This window comes from Uranotaenia lowii, chromosome 2, assembly GCF_029784155.1.
Source record: "Uranotaenia lowii strain MFRU-FL chromosome 2, ASM2978415v1, whole genome shotgun sequence".
In the NCBI taxonomy this organism is placed as follows: Eukaryota; Metazoa; Arthropoda; class Insecta; order Diptera; family Culicidae; genus Uranotaenia; species Uranotaenia lowii.
The window spans coordinates 50,565,690-50,587,287 of NC_073692.1; the positions used below are offsets into that span (position 1 = coordinate 50,565,690).

Genomic DNA, 21,598 nt, shown 5'->3' on the forward strand with positions numbered 1-21,598 from the left:
CGCACGGCTCAGCCTGGACGAGAGCTCGCTAAGTTCATAATATAAAAAATGAAGGTGGCTCCAGAGACAAATGTTGATTGGAATTTATTTTATTTAACTTATTTACACGAATTGCTCACATTTCTCAATAACAGGGAAGGATGTTAATCTGAGAGTAGAAAAAAACTAGGTATTGATGTCATGACAAACATTCGTGATAAAACTCAGTGCAAAAAAAACATTGAATAGTTTAAAAAATCGAAAAAGATACCCAAAGGTTGATATCTTTGAAGCAATCAATTAGATTTATGTGTACCTATAAAATGTTTACATTTTATAGCTCTAAAAGACTTGAAGTATTTGCCTTCATAAGTTTAGAGACTTTTTGTGGACTTTTTTATTTAATTTCGTTTCATTTTCAAAAAATTGCTATCTATGAACAATTTAAATAGAGATTGATGAATCTCATCAAAAAGAAAAACGCCCAGAGGTACCGTGGTTTACCGTTTTATATTGAACCATAATGTTGCCAGTTTTCGTACTGTTCGTTATTAAATGTAATTTTGGGCGCGAAAAGTTGTAATGTTTAAAGATGGCACAATAATATTTCTCCTCCAGTTTCATTCGTTGACACTATCAGAAGTGATTTTTATTTCCCATCTAAAAAATGATCTGCATCCAACAGAGATAATATAACTTTGCCTTTGTGGTAAATGAACTTCCAGTTACGTAATGAAAAATACCATCAAACAATTTGAAAAGTGTGCCGAAGGCTGATTTACGTTGGATCGAGAAGACCAACATGAGGAGTGATCTGAAGATTCACTTCACGAATTTAGCTTGGATCGAGGGGACCAACACGAGGGATGTTCTGAAGGTTCACTTTTCGAATTTAGCTTGGATCGAGAGGACCAACTTGAGGAGTGTTCTGAAGGTTTACTTCACGTATTGAGCTTGAATCAGGAGGACCAACATGAGGAGTATTCTGAAGATTGGCTTCACGAATTCAGCTTGGATCGAGAGAACCAACATGAGGAGTGTTCTGAAGGTTCACTTCACGAATTTACGTTGGATCGGGAAGACCAATATGAGGAGCGTTCTGAAGGTTCATTTCACGAATTTAGCTTGGATCAGGAGGACCAACATGAGGAGTGTTCTGAAGATTCACTTCACGAATTTAGCTTGGATCAGGAGGACCAACATGAGGAGCATCTGAAGGTTCACTTCACGAATTTTCGTTGGATCGAGAAGACCAACATGAGGAGTGTTCTGAAGATTCACTTCACGAATTTAGCTTGGATCAGGAGGACCAACAAAAGACGTGTTCTGAAGGTTCACTTCACGATTTTACCTTGGATCGAGAGGATCAACATGAGAAGTGTTCTGAAGATTCACTTGACGAATTTACGTTGGATTGGGAGGACTAACACGAGGAGTGTTCTGAAGGTTCAATTCATGAACATCAACAACACGACAACATCATATGTGATGTCATTTACGATGTTAGAAATACTTTGGTAGTTTATGTCGCATTGGCGTCATTTTGTACATTACATTAAAGAATTCCATTCATGCGTATTTACGATGATGGAGGATTGACAGTTCCAACCACACTTTATGCGATGTGTGTTTTACCCTTTTACGATTTGAAGCGATATGATGATAAATTGGCAATTTAAGTCACCCTCAATGCGAGGTGTGCCGAACTCTTGTACGACTTGAAGCAATCTGACGATGAATTGGCGATCTTAGTCACTCTTTATGCGAGGTGTGCCGAACTCTTGTACGACTTGAAGCAATCTATCGATGAATTGGCGATTTAAGTCACCCTTTTTGTGAGATGTTTTGTGCTCTTATATGACTCGAAGCAATCTGACGATGGAATGTCGATTTATGTCACCCTTTATGAGAGATGTGTTGCAGTCTTATATGATGTCCAGAGATTTTAACATCGATTGACAACTTTAGTCACATTTTTTATAATGTGTGTTGTAAGCTTGTACGATATGATGGATTTTGACATTTGATACTTTATTTGACGATACTTTATGTGAGTTGGGATGTACTCATGTACGAATTGTACCATTAAACGATTTGGCGGACCACTTTATGTAGCATGTAGCAATTGATTGATGATGTTAACTGATTTTTATTATAACAATCTTTGAAATGCACTGCACAATAAGGCACAGTAAAAAACTTGCACTTATATTATCTTCAACTTTTTAAACCAATATATTTTCGCAGGTATCGCAACCGGGCTCGCTACTTTCCTAACTGTTACCGCATCCTTCCCTCCCTCCGGATCTTTGACGCCTCCTTCTTTCGGCTTTCTCTTGAGGCCACTTGCAGAAATTACTTTTGAGAGCTATGGATGACGAATTTATCCGGAAAGTGCGCGTTTCATTCCACCCATATCGTCAATTCACGACACCTTTTCAGCTTTTTTTTAGGTTGGGTTGCTCATCAATCGCCAGGTGGGTTTTTTTTATCTGAGCCTAGTAGGGGAGAGTAAACCTGTTATTTTACAAAAGAAAATGTGTGAGGTTTCTGTCCAACGTTGTTTTTCCAAAACCTACCTTAATTATTTTATTTTATCCATTTGCCTTAGTCGTCAATTCACACAAAATTCAAATGCTGATACAAAATTGCAAGCACGATCGCAAAATTGCACATCCACTTAACACGATGAAGTTTTAATATCATGATGAGATGTGGGCGAACGCTAAGTATCTGTTAATACGAATCTGATTCGATCGCATTAAATACATTATATCGTGGGTAAAGTGACCGATTATACGATTATAATTATACTTGTAGCTATATCGGAAAGACACGGTGTTAATTTGCCTACTAATGTGACATTCTAGTAAACATACAAAGTGATACGAAAGACGATATGCTTACGTAGTATTCTTTACGAACTTATTTGAAGTCATTTACGATTTCGATTCGAAAGTAATTTGTGTACCAATGATGTGCGTCTTAAGAAATCTTATGTGATCGTTATAAGATTTCATTTGACATCGGTGGAACTAAATACGACTTCATCCAACATATCGTAACTAATTGGGTGTGGGAAGAATGACAGCTTGCTGTTAAATTCCTTGAAAAAAAAATCGTAACTAAGTCGTATTTCATTGAGATATTGTATCTTCTACGATGAATATACGATATAGTCGAATGGTAAGCGTACATATTTATGATTCCGATTTGAGTTGCATCCATATACGAGTTCGACGATGATTTCTTTTACGATTTCATGTTGGCTGGGTTGAGTCGTGATGGGATTTCGAATTGAAGTTTTATTGCGATGGAAGTTACAATACAATCAAAAGCTCAAGTTTTCCAGTCGTGATGAGAGTTCCGACTGAAGTTTGCTTGCGGTGAAAGTTGCAATCAAAAGCTTGAGTTCCCAGTTGAGATGGGTTTTCCGACTGAAGTTTGATTGCGATGGGAGTTCCAATCAAAAGTTTGAGTTTCCAGTCGTGATGGGAGTTCCGACTGAAGTTTGACTACGATGGAAGCTCCATCCAAGGCTTAAGCACGCTTAAGCTTTCAATGGTTTATGACGCAGTATCTAATTTTAGACACGATTCACAGGTGTAGTTGGATATACCATCCATATGTGAAAGTCCCTCACAAAACAAGCGTTGGAACGAGAGGTGGAAGAAGGTTCGATTCGTTCCAGTTCTTGTAGATTATTCAACTGAGAACGATCGAGAGAATAAAAAAAAATGTAATTCAAAACCCTACTTAAACGAGAGTTCATAAAAATCATAAGACATAAGATCGAACTAAAAGATAGCATGTTGCTACCCAAGCTCCAGATTCATCGATAACGGTTCGATTTATAAAAAGCCATTCCTTTTACCATCACCTGCGGGCTAGTCGAAGTGAGTTATTCTTGATACTTGGGTTGATAGTCTGATACTGGGCTGTCTATCGATAGGTAAGGGAACCGTTAGAAATGAGAAGCGGAACGCTTGAATATTCTTCCTGAATTTAGGAAATCGTAGATTAAAAATATTATTGACAGAAATAAGCACAAAAGAAGATGTAAAGTCACTCACAAGAATGGTTTGAAGAAGAAAAAAATCAAACATGCATAGGTATGTGAGCATAATCTCGGTGGGAAATTTTGCGTCCAAAACATTTTGTTTCTGTTTTGTTGTTGTTGGTATTTTTGTGTATGGGGGAGATGTGTAGCCGATAATTGCGAGCGCGACACTCTCTCGGCCGATAGGCCTTTCTGAATTGAAAATCTCTCTCCATCTCCATCTCCAAGACGCGGATTCAAAATAACGTTATATACCATATTGAATTTAAAAAAAACCGAAAAAGTTAAATGGTGCCATAGCAAAAAATAAAGGCTAATCTAACAACAATTCTAAAAAATGTATTACAAAGAATGTTTGTTTGAGAAAATATAACAAAATATAAATTATAGTGAAGACGTTATAGGTATCTCCACTTGATAAATTGCAATGTTTGGAATTAAAAAAAAAGGCATGCATCAACCTTTTCTTCAGATTGATTCTGCTTAAAATGCTACTGCAAACAACTGCTTTGCGGCGAAAATTATGGCAACTTCAGATTGTACTCTCTGGAGCCACCAACAATTTTGTCCAACACATGTTCGACACTTTCGTCAGCTGGTTTGGTATATTTTCGCAGTTTCGTCTAATATATGAAAGGCTTGTTATGTTTGCATGTTACGCATGGACTCCGAAACTACTGAACAGAATGACGTTGAGAAGTTGATGGACAGGGAATTGTTCCTACGAAGTAAGAAGGCCCTCCCTCATTCATAAATATAGATAGAAGGACCACTATACAAGCTTAAAGGGAAATTGAGAAAATATTGGATTTTTTGTGGGAATGTTCCAACTAATTTAGTATGTAAATGCTCTTTTTGCAGAATGGAAGGATTTTAGTTAGGTAATTAAGTAACATTCAAGGCTACCCCAGAGCCGTTTTTTACTCAAAATGCTCGTAGGATATTTTTGATTTTGTGCACTCATTCCAGTTGAGTCTCTTACTTTAATAAAGTTGATTTTTTTTTATAATCGGACTTACAACATACATAACAATTCAAACAGTGAACGAAAAGCCTGCTGCGACCGAAAGGTGTACAAATTAAAACTGGTAGGTATTACATAAAACTTAAAAATGCCCTCTACTGTGCATGATATAAATTCGTTCATTGATCATATACCAACAGGATATCAATGTTTCAACCAAATAAGTTGTCAAAAATCCATACACCTGATTTCCCATTCGTTATCAACAAATTTTCCATTTCACGCACCTACATCCTGATCAATTGCTTGGAGTGAAAACAATGTTCCCGCCATCAATTATTAACCGCATGCTGACCCCGAAGCCGTAGCTAGTAGTCCTCCGAACTCCCCAGACAGGCACGTTCCACAAATACCTACATACATACGGGCAGACGACAGGCACGCTGAAATTTTCCACCTCGTCAACAACGCGCGTTGAAACACATTGGATATGTCCATTCCACATCGAATACCATTCGTTGGTTAGTTAGTTATGGGGGCATAAATCTCTTTCCCCCGGTATAAGCAGGGATATGGCCAATAACCGTGGACCACCCGTTGTGCAAGCAGCAGTAAGCGGAAGCCAACGACGACCTTCCTTCCGATGATAGGTAACCAGATACGGCATTTTTATATTCGGTACACGTGCGCGTGACCCGCGGAGGAAATGGAAACATCCCCATCATCATCCCCATCACGGCAACAGCATCCTGGTTTTTCTTCTTAATGCACCCGGGAGGGTACTTTGGAGTAGAATATCCTGGTGGTCTAAAGCAGCTCAAAGTTCCGTTCATAATTTCAAGCGTACTTTCAAAGTTCCGTATAAGTTGAGTAAAGATTTAAAAAAAAAATTTCCATCTATTTTCATTTGAACTTGTTCTACAATCATTCCGAAATTTGAATATCAATAACTACTAAAATTTGGAGGACTTTCGACACATGGTATCTGTCTATTTCAACATAAATGTGCTCAATCGGGCGAATTACTCCTTAATACTCATGGTGAATGCCCCAATCGCCAGTCTAGGAAAGCCCCAGTGCGAAAACTGAACCTAGTAGGGCAGGAAATAAAGTCAAACAAATGAAGACCACACGAAAACCGGCACGACCAAACTAGACGGCCAGTAGCATGTTTACTAACCTTCCAAAACAGGACGACCAAACCGCCTGATGACGTGTTTCCGTTGATACGTCTGTCTTTGATTGGTGAGTCTTCCACCGAATGAAATGAAGAAAACCCGGGGAATCCTACCTTATGACTAAGCCATACATCTGAAGTCACACTTTAAGGATTCCGACGACGGCTACGACGAAGCTTTCAGCGACAGCGACAACAACACCGACAAGCGATGGAGACGAGCGCGATTTTAATATAATTGAAGATTTAACACCTGCGAACGATGCTTTACAGCTGACGTAAACATTAGGGTGGTTTTAATACAAGTCTTTCATGTCTATAAAATAAGAAGTTGCGAATTATGGATTCATGATCTTCAGAAGTCAAAGATGCTTTCTTAATTTCCATTCAGATATTCAAATAGATGATTTACAAGTTTCCATTATGAACCAACCTTAAGATCATAATTCGTGGGAAAGCTGGCAGAAAAATGTTTGCCTCAACCTGGTTCGCTCGTGGATTGTCGTCTGCTTTACTTATATGGGCATTTTCACCGCGTCAGGATATAATAATAAAGTGGAAAATAAATACCTGGATGAAGGTTTAACTCCTCGCCCGTGGAGACGATTTACTGAAAGTTGAGGAAAGCTTGGCGGGAAATTGCAAATCAAAAATACAAGACGCACAAAAAAATCAACCCAACTCTTGAATAATGAGGGACACAGAATGGTTTGAAGGGTCTTTATTCTACGAAGTGTGGTTTGTAACTAAAGTAAAAGTGAAAAGTTTTCACTGACAACTAACGGTTGTTTGATATCTTGATTGCTTTGATTTCACCCCCTCTCAATCCGTTAGTCCTAGCATGGATCGCAGCTCTTGAAAACGGGTTGCTTCCAAAGCTTTGGTGAACAAGTCGGCCAACTGGTCTTGTGTTCCAATGGCTTCGATCTGCAATCGTCCTTCTGCAACATGGTCTCGTATAAAATGGTGCTTCACGTCGATGTGCTTGGTTCGCTTCGTTTCGAGATTTTTGGCCATACCGATACAACCTCGGTTGTCCTCGTAAATGGTGACCGGCATCTTGAAATCCTTTACCTTCATGTCTTCGAGGAGCCCGGACAACCAGATGGATTCTGCTGCTGCTGCGCTTAGGGCTACATATTCTGCTTCACTTGAAGACATCGCCACCGTCGTCTGCTTCTTACTGGACCAAGAAACCGTTGAACCGAAGACCTTGAACGTGAAACCGCTCACCGATTTACGATCCTCTGAATCAGCGGCCCAGTCTGCGTCCGCAAATCCAATCAGAGCTTCCGAGTTTTCGTCACGTTGATATTTCAGAGAAAGTTGGGGCGTTCCTCGTAAATATCGGACGATTCGCTTCAGGGCCTGCCAATGGCTCTCCGTAGGATTCTGCTGGAAACGTCCCATGTATCCTACCGGAAAGCAGATGTCCGGTCGTACACATAGCATGGTATACATAATGCTGCCTAACAGCTCTCGATACGGTTCCTTCGTGGTTGGACCTTCGCGGCTCAGTTGTAGTCCTTTCTCCATGGGTAATTTGCAAGCATTGCAGTCGGCCATACCAAATCGCTCCAATAACTTCCTTACCTGAGCTTCCTGTGATAGCGACAGACATCCTGCATTTTGGTCGTAGGTTAACTTTATTCCGAGAAAATGGCAAGCTTCACCGCAGTCAGTCATTTCGAACATTGCTGATAACTCTTTCTTGAGTTTTTGGATTGACACCAACTTCCTTCCGGCAATCAGCAGGTCGTCGACATACAAAATAATGTACAGCTCATCTTCTTTCTTGTACCTCACGTATAGGCAATAGTCGTGGCGTGATCTAACGAATCCCAGCTTCAGTAGTTGTCCGTTGAATTTTTCATTCCAGCAGCGTGGTGATTGCTTCAGCCCGTACAACGATTTTTGGAGTTTGCAAACCATGTTTCGTGGAGCCACAACACCATCTGGTACAGCCATGTAGATGTCCTCACGCAGATTTCCATGCAGGAACGCCGTTTTAACGTCCATTTGGTGGAATTTGAACCTGTAGCGCACTCCAACCGCCAAAACCGTTCGAATCGTCGTGAGCTTGGCCACCGGCGCATACGTCTCTTCGTAGTCCACTCCGGGGCGTTGCAGGTACCCTTTTACCACGAGGCGTGCCTTGTATCGTACTGCTTGGCCGTTCTCGTTCTCTTTCATTCGGAAGACCCACTTTGACCTCAGTGGTTTCACATGCGATGGACAAGTTTCGAGCCTCCACACACGGTTGGCATCCATGGATTTCAGTTCGTCCTCCACAGCACGCAGCCATTCCTCACGGTCGTCTCTGGTCGCGACATCTTTGAAGGTTTCCGGAACGTCTGTAATGTTCGAGGCGACAGAATTTGCACTAAACCCAGTAAAGAAGTCGAGTAACTTACCGGGGAGCTTGCGCTCCCGTTCGCTGCGCCTCAGCAACGCTTGGCCTCCGGCCTCGAGCTGTTCTAATTGCGAAGGGAGCGCTCCGGTATCGTCAGTCTCGTCGGAAAGTCCATCTTCATCAGTCAGTTCGTGAAAATCAGGTTCATCTGACTCTTCTTCTTCATCAGACGCCGTTACAACGTCTTTAGCAACTAGGGCTTCATCTGCATCAGGGACTTGGATGTCAACCATAACCTCTTAAATAATGAGGGACTCAGGATGGTTTGAAGGGTCTTTATTCTACGAAGTGTGGTTTGTAACTAAAGTAAAAGTGAAAAGTTTTCACTGACAACTAACGGTTGTTTGATATCTTGATTGCTTTGATTTCACCCCCTCTCAATCCGTTAGTCCTAGCATGGATCGCAGCTCTTGAAAACGGGTTGCTTCCAAAGCTTTGGTGAACAAGTCGGCCAACTGGTCTTGTGTTCCAATGGCTTCGATCTGCAATCGTCCTTCTGCAACATGGTCTCGTATAAAATGGTGCTTCACGTCGATGTGCTTGGTTCGCTTCGTTTCGAGATTTTTGGCCATACCGATACAACCTCGGTTGTCCTCGTAAATGGTGACCGGCATCTTGAAATCCTTTACCTTCATGTCTTCGAGGAGCCCGGACAACCAGATGGATTCTGCTGCTGCTGCGCTTAGGGCTACATATTCTGCTTCACTTGAAGACATCGCCACCGTCGTCTGCTTCTTACTGGACCAAGAAACCGTTGAACCGAAGACCTTGAACGTGAAACCGCTCACCGATTTACGATCCTCTGAATCAGCGGCCCAGTCTGGGTAACGCTTACTCGAAGGAAATTTTTAAACAACAAATTTTGAGGAGTTTGCTTAAAATTTTGAGCAGAGATAAACACCATTTTCCGGGGATCTGGCTAGACTCGAGGCGTACGTACAACCGGTTATCAAAGAAAAACGGAGTTCTTTTATCAATGCACAACTTTAACAAACATCAATATAAATTTGAAAAATGTCAATGAAGCTACCTACATATACGGACACAACCCTGATTGTAGAAAGAAGTAGTCAATAGAACAGTTTTCTATAAGCTAGGAAAAAAACTCCAAGGCTATTATACCATGAATTTAATTATGCGAAAAATCATTTGTGCTTGATATGCAGTAATTTGATCCTCGTATAGAGAATTACGTTCGGCACGTACCGACCAATAATACACATGTCCCAATTCAAACCATGTCACTGCATAAACGGCCAAATTGATTCGGACAAACGCCATGGTCTCGCTCGCGCGTTTAAGGTGTATCACGAAACAGAGGCTTAAGTGAAAAAAATGTCAGGGCCGGAAGATATTTACCCCAACCAGGAAATGTTATATTTGTTCCCATTATCGTTTACATAATATTGTTCCGCTTGTGATGGTGTTTCAATTAACCATAACATAATTCACGATGTGGCTTCAATGTTACCACGTGTTACCTGATGCTGCAATGGTTTTTTTTTTAAATTAAATTTCGGTTGTTAAATTGAACATAAAAATCTCTCAAAACGATATTTTACCAATAAAGAAGTGGGAATCTTAGAAGTCCACCAATGACTAATGACAATGATTTTTTGTTTTTCTCAAGACCGTGAATCGTAATTAGATCGATGGATGACAACACGTTATCATCAGAGTGACAACTATTTAAGTAGTCTTCTGAAAAGAAGAGTCAGCTTATCAGTTTCCTAAAATTACCAATTGAACGGGCAATCAAGATGCATAATTGGATCTTTCTTCCCAACCAAATTTGCCTATTCCACTGATAAGCAATTGGCATTCCCTGTTTAAGATTTGAATTGGAAAGGTATCACCATTCCCTTTAAATATTCGTCAACCTAAGAGGGGAGTAATCAGTTTGTCCTAAAAACTTTAACGAAACACTGGTACCTGAGCACTCTAACCAGCAAAATGAAGACCACAGCAGTATTAACCAGTGTGCTCCTCATTGCCGTCGCTTTCGTTGGAAGAACCCAAAGTAATCCGATAACCATTAGCGGCAACACCGTTGGGGACATCATAACCGTGGGAGTGAACCTAAACGCCTCAGTGGACACCAAGATCGATGCCAACATTGTCAACGTTCTGGTGGCGCTGCTTACTAAAGTCGGTGATGTCGAGGTTGCTAATCGATTGGCCGAGAAACTGTTGACCACGAGTGAAGAACCTGTGGATGCAACAGCCGCTATTGCAGAACCGAAGCCTAACACCGAAGATCAACAGGAGACTGATTTGATGGAGCTGTTGAAGGTGTTCTTGGCTCAACTGAAGAACCCGGAACTGCAAGAGATGCTCAACACCGAAGCAGCGAAACAGTGGCTGCAACAGTTGATAAACCAGAAATCTTAAAGCATTTTAATGTACCTAGGTAATTGTTTTACAAAAATAATCATAAATAAAACAAGTGTAAAAAAATAAATAAAATAGAAAATAATAAAATTTATGTTTAAAAGGAGAAACATAAAGTTGTGAGATTCCCTTTCTCCAAAAAAAGGTATTGGGTTAATGAAAAGTGGTGTTAAAGGGTTTCATTCTATGGCCAAAATAACCTAAAACGAAGAAATAGAAGAACTGCATTGATAATAGCCTTTTCAGAAGAAGTAGTAACCCTTTTTTTTTAACTTTATCACCATATTGTTCCACGGATTTCCATGAGACGAAGGAACTTTGTGGAAGTAAACTGAAAAAAGGATGTGTCATCCAATAAATTATTTTAACAATTTTAGGACACTTTTTAACTTGAACACTATCGTTTATAAAAAAAGAAAACAAATGTTATTATTTCATAAAAGCCTACCTTTTTCGGTATAAGCACTAGCTAATAACGGGTGAAGACTCCTTGCTGGTCGCTGCTTCAGCACCGTTTTCAAGTCGCATCTTTTTGTTCCCCCGTTTGATAGCTTTCTGTTCCATTTCCTCGAAATGGCTGATGAACATGGCCTTCAGCGTCGGATAGAACAAACACAGCTGAGGCAAATCGTCCAACGTCACTTCCATGTTGTCGAAGGCAATCCCTAGATTGCGCTCTAAGTTTGATTCGATACGCGGTATCTTGGCGTACCGTTGGCTGAAATGCGTCAACAGAGTGTAGCGAGCATTCATCCGCCGACCCTGTTCGATGGCTTGCGATAGGGTACTGTGCATTTTGAAACGGGCTTCCGTTTCCAGTTCATCTTCCATGGTCGCTTCGTGAATCAGAATGGTTGAATCACGGCCCAACTCAACGAGGTCCTCACAGGGCATGGTATCTCCGCTGTACGTTATTTTCACCTCTTCACCCGGTTCTCCTTTTTGTATCGAAACCATTTTCAACGATACTCCGAAGGAATGTGGGCAATGACGCACTCTGCAAGTCTCGATCTCTCGAAGTCCAAGATCCAAAGTACGTTCGTCTTTTAGAGGTTCTTCGATCTGGAAAAAAAGAAAAATGGTCAAAAGTTAAATAAAAAAAAATGATTTATACAATCCAAGCTTACCAAATCCGCGTTTTTCACCAAGGTGTACTCCTTATGTAACGATTCAAAACGGCAGTCGTACAACCGCAACCAGTAGGACATCTGTTCCGGTGCGAGCAACAGGAGTTTATCACAGTTGGCGCCCAACAACTTCTTCCGGGTTTGAAGCAAACCGAAAAGACCCAGGTGATGGTCGGCATGCAAATGGGAAATATAAACTGCTCGAATCGATCGGAACACCTTTTCAGCCTGTTCACGTCCGTAAAATCGAACAATCTGTCCGGCTGTTCCCTCGCCACAGTCCAGCAGAATCGAACTGTTTTGACCGGTATGAACGAGGATGGCGCTCACATTTCTGGTTTTGTTCGGAATCGATGAGCCTGTCCCGAGAAAAACCACTCGTGGAAAGCACTCTGACCGACTGGTCAGCTGATTTGGTGAAGAAGTCTTATTCATCGTTTGATGAAGCTCGGCCAGAGCAGCTTTGAAATCGGGAAGCTCTTCCAGTTCCTGGAGATATTCTGAAGGGTTCAATACAGCTTCCTGTGTTCTATCGATTCCCTTCCGGGGACGTATGTGTAGGTAACTTAGAGATGATACCCTAACCAAGTCTGCAATTGATGGTTCGTTGATAGATTTTTCATACTCGTTATTTTTTTCGCTAAGAAGGGGAAAAATTTGACTATCCAACTGGTTCAAATGGTGTTGAATCCTATGGGACGCAATATACCCAGAAAAACTATTGATTTCATTTAGCGCTATATGTCTAGTGCTGGGTGAGAACCTATCCATAAACTTTCTGTAACCATCAGTCTGCATAATCGCTAATGGACTAAAATGCAATACAAACATGGCCTGATCGGAGTCTTCTGTAGCCGTACTCTGATATGGAGCAAACCGATCATTTTTCAATTCCAAATCTTCTAGATAAGCTACATCAGGAATGTCTAAAAATATAAAAACGGGCCCCGGATCGTCAGGTCCTCGTACTTCGCTTGACTTGACAACTTTTCCATCAGGCAGCGTGACATCTTTGCCATTCTTTAGCTGACCCAAAAGCGGACCCGGGGGAATGCCTTGGTCCACACATTTTTCCAACAGCAGCTGTCCGAAGCGCAGCTTCAGCTTACAAATGTACGCCATCACGGAGGATTCGTGGCGTTTGGTCCAATCTTGTTTCTTGCCGCCGGCAGACTTCGAGGCTCTCGACAAGTCCACTTTGGCTTTCGGTTCGGATTTTTTGTTACGCTCGTGGGCGTAGTAATCAGTATCATCCACGGCAACTTCTTCAGATTTTTCTTCGGTATCGGACTGAGTTGGAGATTCCGGTTCCCTTAAAATAATAAAAGCATTTATTACCATCAACAGATTTAAATAAAAACTTTAATTTACCTATTGATAGGAATATAACGCAAAGTCATAACGTGGTCCTCAAAAACGTCTTCCGGTCGACACTCGGCCGCTTCCACTTTCATATCCTTGAGGATAACGAAGCGACGCATAGCTCGGAACAGTTCCTCCAAACCGGGAGGCCCGTGCAGTCGTACGCTAGGCACTCCGACATCCTGCATGGTCAAACATATCCCGGGCAGCCCTCCAATGCGGTCCCAACTGGTACGGGTCATGAAGATGTTTTCCAAACATGACAGCCGGGTTTTGTGCTCGTAGGCCAACCGTTGAGTTCCCTCGCCGCAGTTGAATAGGTAACGCGTCTGATCCGAGAACAGATAAACCGAAGCCGGTGCTCCCTGAGCTCCGGATCCAACAATCTGCAGATTAACAATACCCGGCGCCGTTTTAATGATTTTTTGTTTCAGCTTCAGGCGCTGCTTCTGGGCTTCGGCAATGTGCTTCGGATCGAGAGGCATCGTTTTGGGGCGGTTCTTAGCTTTTGCCGAGAAAAATCGAAGTGCACTCTTCGTCGCTACATCTATTGCTGCCACAAAATGTAATTTATGCATATAAGGCGTAATTTTCACCACTATTTCACGTTATTAGATCATCCAACCAGAACACGATATGCCGGGTCATCAAAACTGGAAGCAGCAGCATGCGTGCACGCGAGCGAGCAGACGAGTTTTTGGGAATTTTTTGGTGACAAAAGTTTGTTTACAAACAAAACAAAGATGTGAGCCGTCTTCTGCACTGATGAAATTTACCGTTTACTTTTTTAATACCGTTCATTTTTATCATTGGAAGAGTGTTGCACCATCCCGGATAAAAACGAGCATAAAATCAAGTTTTGCCCTCATTTATAGTAGGTAAGTATGTATTTCTACCACCCAGGTAGCAAGGCACAGCCGGTAGCAGCGAGCAACTTTTACTTTGTAGCTTGATCAAGATTCATCAGCTTGAAAAGTTCAAAATGCCTTTGAATGGACTGTTTCAAGGGAAAAGAAATGCAAGCAGAGGCACCTACATGTCTAAATAGGGTTAGGATTCAATTGTCTCCATCGAAAGATCACATCAATCATTCCATCCCAGTCGCTTGGCAAGTGCGGATGTATTTTTGTTTCGCAATACTAATCGGGTGCTTTATACACGCAAAAGTGCAGTTAAAATTGGAAGTTTCCACTATCAGTTATCCTGCATCATTCGGTCGTCAATTGCCGAATCAATTCAGCAACAGAAGTGACAAGCTGTGTTTCCCCCGGCAGCGCTGGTGCGCAATCCCCACATCTGGCTGGAACATCAGGCTGCCTTGTCGTCACCATCAGCACCAGGACCATCAGCAGAGAAGTACAAATTGTTTCCTCCCAATTATTCCGGGTTTGATTACTGTTTGGGTGGTTGTCCGATAGATCCGGTATTAATGGCCGTGACCGGATAACCGGAGACATTGCACAACTCTGATTCGATTGGTCATTCTCTCCCGGTAAATCGAGCCATCATCAAACAACCGAGGAAAAATCATCGCCGTCGTCATCGTCAGGGCCAGCTGCGATCAACGGAGAACACGTGGTTGTGTACCAAAGAAAATACACTCAAGAAAAATAGCTCATAAAGAAGTGCTTGAAAAAATTGTAAGTTCTTTTTCATTCTTTTTCACTTTTTCTTTAACTATCTTTTTCCCTATATTTTGACCATTGTTTGCTTCGTTCATATTTTTAACGTCGGACATTCGTGTTCGTGTGAAGAAATATGAGCGAAGGCGGGGGGCTAATCCCCTCAACTGAGGATGATGAAGATAGCATCTATGAGGATGAGGAGCATTTAGAGGATTCGATTGTTGCGGGTCCTTCTAATGTTTTTCATTCTCCAATGGATGATAATTCTGAGTCATCCTCAGTTGAAAGTAAAGCATCCCGACTCCGAGTCTACACAGAGAGCCCAACTTTCACTGGTCCTTGGGTGGTTTTCATCCGGCCCAAAAAGAATGGAAAACAGTTGAATGTGGTTCAGATCACAAGAGATCTGGCAAGGTGGTCCTCCGTAACCTGCATTAAAAAGGTGCGTCCAAACAAATTGCGAGTTGAAGTGGCCAACCGGAAAGCCGCAAATGAAATTGCTGTCAGCAATTTTATAAACTTAGAGTACCACGTGTACATTCCGTCTCGAGACGTAGAGATCGAGGGCGTGATTACAGAAATGAGTTTGAAGGCAGATTACGTGAAATCCAACGGCGTTGGTAAGTTTAAGAGCCTCGATTCGGCTTCGGTCGATATCTTGGATTGCCGCCAACTCAGAACTGCCACCGTCGTAAATGGAGTCAAAGGGTACTCACCTTCAAGCTCATTTCGTGTGACCTTTGCGGGTACCGCCCTCCCTCATTACGTCTTGATTGACGGAATATTGAGGCTTCCTGTGCGACTCTTTGTTCCTCGCCCAATGGATTGCAAAAATTGCAATAAGTTGGGGCACACTGCGTCGCACTGCTGTAACAAGCCACGGTGCCCCAAATGCGGGGAGAATCATGGGGCTGGAGCGTGCTCAGCAATAGAGCAGAAATGTGTCTATTGCGGGGGCTCACCCCATGAAATCTCTTCGTGCGAGGCATATAAGAGTCGCTGGGATAGTCAAAAGCGCTCTTTGAAGGAACGTTCAAAACGGTCTTATGCCGCCATTTTGAAGAGCGCGGCGCCTCCGATCCAACCTCATGCAAGTAACATTTTTACTGCGCTGTCAGTTGTAGACAATGTAGAATCAGATTCTACCGACGAAGAACACCCGGTCATCTTTGTAGCCAACTCGCGAAAACGCTCAAAACCAGCACCGAAGACCCCCAAAATTCCAGCAAAAATCCCAACATTTAGTCCCTCAATTGGTATAAAGCAAAAACCGACACATATAGTACCACTAGTGAAAGAAAAACAAGTCCCTCCTGGATTCCGTATGAATATGACATCTCAGAATACACCAGACATTGCAGAAACTGCTAAGTCTTTCATTCCTAACGTAATTTCGTCAGAATCAACTTCACAATCTGGAATTTTTAAATTGTCCGACATTTTAAATGGGGTCTTTACTTTTCTCAACGTCTCGGAATCGATCAGGAGTATTGTTACCTCTATGCTTCCTGTAGTAAAGACATTTTTGAAGCAATTGATGCAAACTTGGCCCCTTCTTTCAGTGTTTATCTCTCTCGATGGCTAGTTTAAGCCGAGAGGTCGGAGATATCACTGTGTTACAGTGGAATTGTCGTAGCCTAATCCCTAAACTGGATCCGTTCAAATTTCTTCTTCATGAAACTAGTTGCGATATTTTTGCCCTTTCTGAAACATGGCTTTCTTCTCAATCAAACATCTCATTCCACGATTTTAACATCATCCGTTTGGATCGCAATGATTCTTATGGAGGGGTGCTTTTAGGGATCAATAAGCGCCACTCTTTCTATAGAATCCACCTCCCTTTGTCAGGAGGAATTGAAGCTGTTGCTTGTCATACAACTATAAGAGGTAAGGACTTATGTGTTGTCAGTTTGTACTGGCCTCAGAGAGTTGCGGTTAACCAAAGCCACCTAGAGGACCTGTGCTCAGTGCTACCTGAACCAAGGTTGATCCTGGGTGACTTTAATTCACATGGGACTGTCTGGGGGGAGCAAACTGACGATAGTCGTTCTACTCTTATCTATGACATTTGCGATAGTTTCAATTTAACAGTATTGAACACGGGTGATAAAACACGGGTACCTAAACCTCCTGCTAGACAAAGTGCAATTGACCTCTCACTCTGCTCAAACTCACTATCATTGGATTGCCAGTGGAAGGTAATCCCTGATCCCAATGGTAGTGATCACCTGCCTATCAAAATTACAATCACCAATGGGGTGAACGCTTCGAATTCAACAAATATGGTATATGACCTCACAAGACACATCGACTGGAAAAAGTACTCGGACGCAATTGTTTCAGCCATCCATTCTGTGGAAGTGTTACCTCCGTTGGAGGAATATACCTTCCTTGCTTGCTTGATCCATGATAGTGCAATTAAATCTCAAACGAAACCCATCCCAGATCCATCTGTTCGCCGAAGGCCTCCCAATCCATGGTGGGACAGTCAGTGTACTAAACTTTACGTGGACAAATCGAACGCTTTTAAAGTTTTTCGGAAACACGGAACCCTGGATAACTTCAACGCGTATTTTTCTCTTGAGCAGCAATTTAAAAATTTGATCAAGGGGAAAAAACGTGCGCATTGGCGTAATTTTGTGGGAGGTTTGTCGCGGGAAACATCCTTAAGCACTTTGTGGAATGTGGCACGCAGCATGCGTAATCGTTCTCACACGAACGAGAGTGAAGAACATTCGCATAAATGGATTTTCAATTTCGCACGAAAAATCTGTCCAGATTCCACACCTGTGCAAAAAATCATCCGAAGTGTGTCTCCGAACAGATGCGATCTGGATTCCAGCTTTTCAATGATGGAATTCTCACTTGCTCTCCTCTCTTGTAACAATTCAGCTCCGGGAGTTGATAAAATCAAATTTAACTTGTTGAAAAACCTTCCGGATGCCGCCAAATTTCGCTTGTTGAATTTATTTAATCAATTCTTGGAGCATAACATTGTTCCCGAAGATTGGAGACAAGTGAGAGTTATTGCCATCCAAAAGCCTGGGAAACCAGCTTCCGATTTTAATTCGTACCGTCCAATAGCGATGTTGTCTTGCATTCGGAAATTGATGGAGAAAATGATTTTGTTCCGATTGGATAAATGGGTGGAAACCAATGGTCTCCTTTCAGATACTCAATTTGGGTTTCGAAGGGGCAAAGGGACAAACGATTGTCTTGCTTTGCTGTCTTCAGAGATACAAATGGCGTACGCAAAACGTGAGCAAATGGCTTCAGTGTTTCTAGACATAAAGGGAGCTTTTGATGCAGTCTCAATAGAGGTTTTGTCTGACAAGTTGCACTCCCGGGGTCTGCCTCCTCTATTGAACAACATCTTATACAGCTTGCTTTGTGAGAAACATCTGAACTTTGCTCACGGAGATATTTCAATTAGAAGGACCTCTTACATGGGCCTCCCGCAAGGTTCATGTTTGAGTCCACTTTTGTACAACTTTTACGTAAGTGACATCGACAGTTGTCTCTCCGAAGGTTGCACACTAAGACAACTTGCAGATGACGGCGTAGTATCTGTCACAGGATCTACTGAGTCTCATCTGCACAGACCATTACAAGATACTTTAGACAGATTGTCAACCTGGGCTTTGGGGCTTGGGATTGAGTTTTCTCCACAGAAAACGGAGATGGTTGTTTTCTCTAAGAAGCGTAGACCTGCTCAACCTAAGCTTCATCTCCTAGGCAGAACGATCACTCAATCGAGGTGTTTTAAGTATCTTGGGGTTTGGTTTGATTCCAAGTGTACCTGGAGAGCCCACATTGAGTATCTGAAAGGAAAATGCCAACAAAGAATCAATTTTCTCCGATCAATCACTGGCACCTGGTGGGGAGCCCATCCAGAAGATCTTTTAAAATTGTATCGAACAACAATTCTCTCGGTTATGGAATATGGTAGCTTCTGTTTCCAGTCGGCTGCCAAAACTCATCTCATCAAACTCGAGCGTATCCAATATCGTTGTCTCCGCATCGCTTTGGGCTGTATGCCCTCAACGCATAATATGAGTCTTGAAGTTTTGGCAGGCATACTCCCACTAAAAGATCGATTCAATTTATTATCACTCCGGTTCCTCATCAGGTGTGAGGTCATGAACCCATTGGTGACCGCAAATTTTGAAAGGCTTCTTGAGCAAAATCTTCAAACCAGATTTATGTCTATATACCATGTCTTCATGTCCATGCAGGTTAATCCTTCTTCATATTCTCCAACTCGTGTTTACATCCCAGACTACGACAACTCTTCTGTCCAGTTTGATTTGTCTATGCAGCAAGAAATTCGTGGAATCCCTGATTCGCATCGTCCACTTCTGATTCCAAGAATTTTCGATGCTAAATATAGACACGTCGATGCTGACAAAATGTACTTTACAGATGGGTCGCTTATAGAGGAATCAACGGGATTTGGAGTTTTTAACGAAATAGCTACTGCCTCATATAACCTCCATCCACCATGCTCGGTATACATCGCAGAATTAGGAGCCATTTACTGGGCGTTGGACAGCGTCGTTTCAAGGCCAGTAGGACACTACTATATTATAACGGACAGCCTCAGTTCTGTTGAAGCAATCCGTTCAATAAGACCAGGAAAGCACTCACCGTATTTCCTCGGGAAGATACGGGAGACGCTGAGTACTTTATCAAGACGTTGCTTTGCAATCACCTTCGTTTGGGTCCCCTCACATTGCTCGATAATGGGTAATGAGAGGGCGGACTCTCTGGCTAAGGTGGGGGCGATGGAAGGCGACACATATCACCGTGAAATCGTCTTCAACGAATTTTACTCCTTAGTTCGAAGGAACTCTCTTGTCAACTGGCAGCGCAAATGGGACGAGGATGAGTTGGGTCGATGGCTCCACTCGATTATCCCAAAGGTAAGCCTCAAACCCTGGTTTAATAGATTGGATCTGAGTAGGGATTTTATTCGTGTATTTTCCCGTCTCATGTCCAATCATTATTCCTTAGACGCGGTACTCTATCGTTTGAATATTGTTGGCAGCAATTTGTGTAGTTGCGGCCAAGGTTACCATCCCAAGTAACATTTTAAACTCTTTTAGGTTTTATACAAAAATCACAAGGTTTTATAATTGCATTGAGAGTGCGTTGATGGTTGTGAAGCGTATTTTGGGAAGATCACAATATAAATTCCCTTCAGGATAGCTACAGAACCCTAACACAACCCTCTCCCAAAACTCAACGTGAATTCCGATCGATTTTTATAATTCATTTTAATTTCGGTTTGAAAAGCAGCTACACAACCTTTACAAAACCTTTTCATAAAACCACTTGAAAACGTCAAGACTGCATTGAAAAAGCCTATAATATCCCAGAAAAAAAACTTTGACGAATAAAAAGCCTATGTAGGGATAGCAGCGTTGTCATATTAAATTCTGTATTTTCATTCAAAAAAATTGTTTTAGTTTTCGTACCTTTTATTGATTATGTCTTTAAATAGCCATCCGATTTGACTCGACCATACTTCAAATCAAGCTTTAGGAAAACGATGAAAATCTGTACCAGATTTCAAAAATCTGTTACCTACACGTACAGAATCTGTACCCGAAATCAGCTAAAAAATCTGTAGTTTTCTCGATAGATCTGTCATGTGGCAACCATTGTCAGAGCCAATCCAAGTATCAATAATGGCAGCAAATTGATTTGTTTTCTCATCCACTGCAGCAATCAAAAGGTAAATATTCATCGTTTGATCGCGTTGCATCGTTCAATTGCGGAATAATAATTGTTGTAAACTTCCATAGGTTCAAATCATGATGGAAAACTGTATCCTACTTAGCCAGGCCTGCCGCTATTATGATGATTCGTTCAATCTAAATCATAACCCAAATATCCGGATGTACATGATGTGCCGTCGCCGAAAGATAGTTCTTCAAGCAACGCAGCAACAAGAACGGCCTAACGGGTATGACTGTCGGAATTGCCATTACCGAAGAGTTTCCGTAGCGTTGGAAAGGAAAGCGGGTAGATCGATCCTCGAAGAGCACTGCATAAATGAAATGCCAGACTACACCATAATGTTAAGAAGTGACTAACCGAATAGTGATAGTGACTCAAATAATAGAACTGAGAAAATTAAATATTGTGTACAATAAATGAACAAAAAAGTGCTCGAAATAATGTGTTGTCAGTTAATGGAATTATTCAGTCAGCTGTTCTGAAAAATGTCGCTTATAGCAGATGAAACGCCATTTTTTTAGTAATAATTATTTAAAATAAAAATCAAAATGTAGCACTTTTATTAAATGCTTGAAATACCGTTATTCTACCAAATATGTTTTTAAAAATACTGACAAATGAGAGTAAAATTCCATTTGCAAAAACCGAATGACCAAAATTTTGTATTGAGCTCTTTCATTTAGCAAAATTATGAAGGGGCGCCTTTTATTTGCCCCTATTTTGAAAAATCAATCGATAAATTTCGAAGCGCAACTAAC

General features: G+C 41.7%; 1 protein-coding gene across 1 annotated transcript in view; it reads right to left on the reverse strand.

Annotated features, from left to right (window-relative positions):
* The window catches only part of LOC129745351 (ribonuclease Z, mitochondrial-like), a 28,971-nt gene extending 14,798 nt beyond the window's left edge, over nucleotides 1-14,173 (reverse strand). The window contains exons 1-3 of the mRNA XM_055738372.1: nucleotides 13,483-14,173; nucleotides 12,112-13,423; nucleotides 11,433-12,046 (exon numbers count right to left, since the gene is read on the reverse strand). Of these exons, the coding sequence (XP_055594347.1) occupies nucleotides 11,450-12,046; nucleotides 12,112-13,423; nucleotides 13,483-14,051 (2,478 nt within the window). The 5' untranslated portion in view covers nucleotides 14,052-14,173 and the 3' untranslated portion in view covers nucleotides 11,433-11,449. The remainder of the gene's footprint in view (nucleotides 1-11,432; nucleotides 12,047-12,111; nucleotides 13,424-13,482) is intronic.
* Between the last annotated feature and the right edge of the window lie 7,425 nt (nucleotides 14,174-21,598).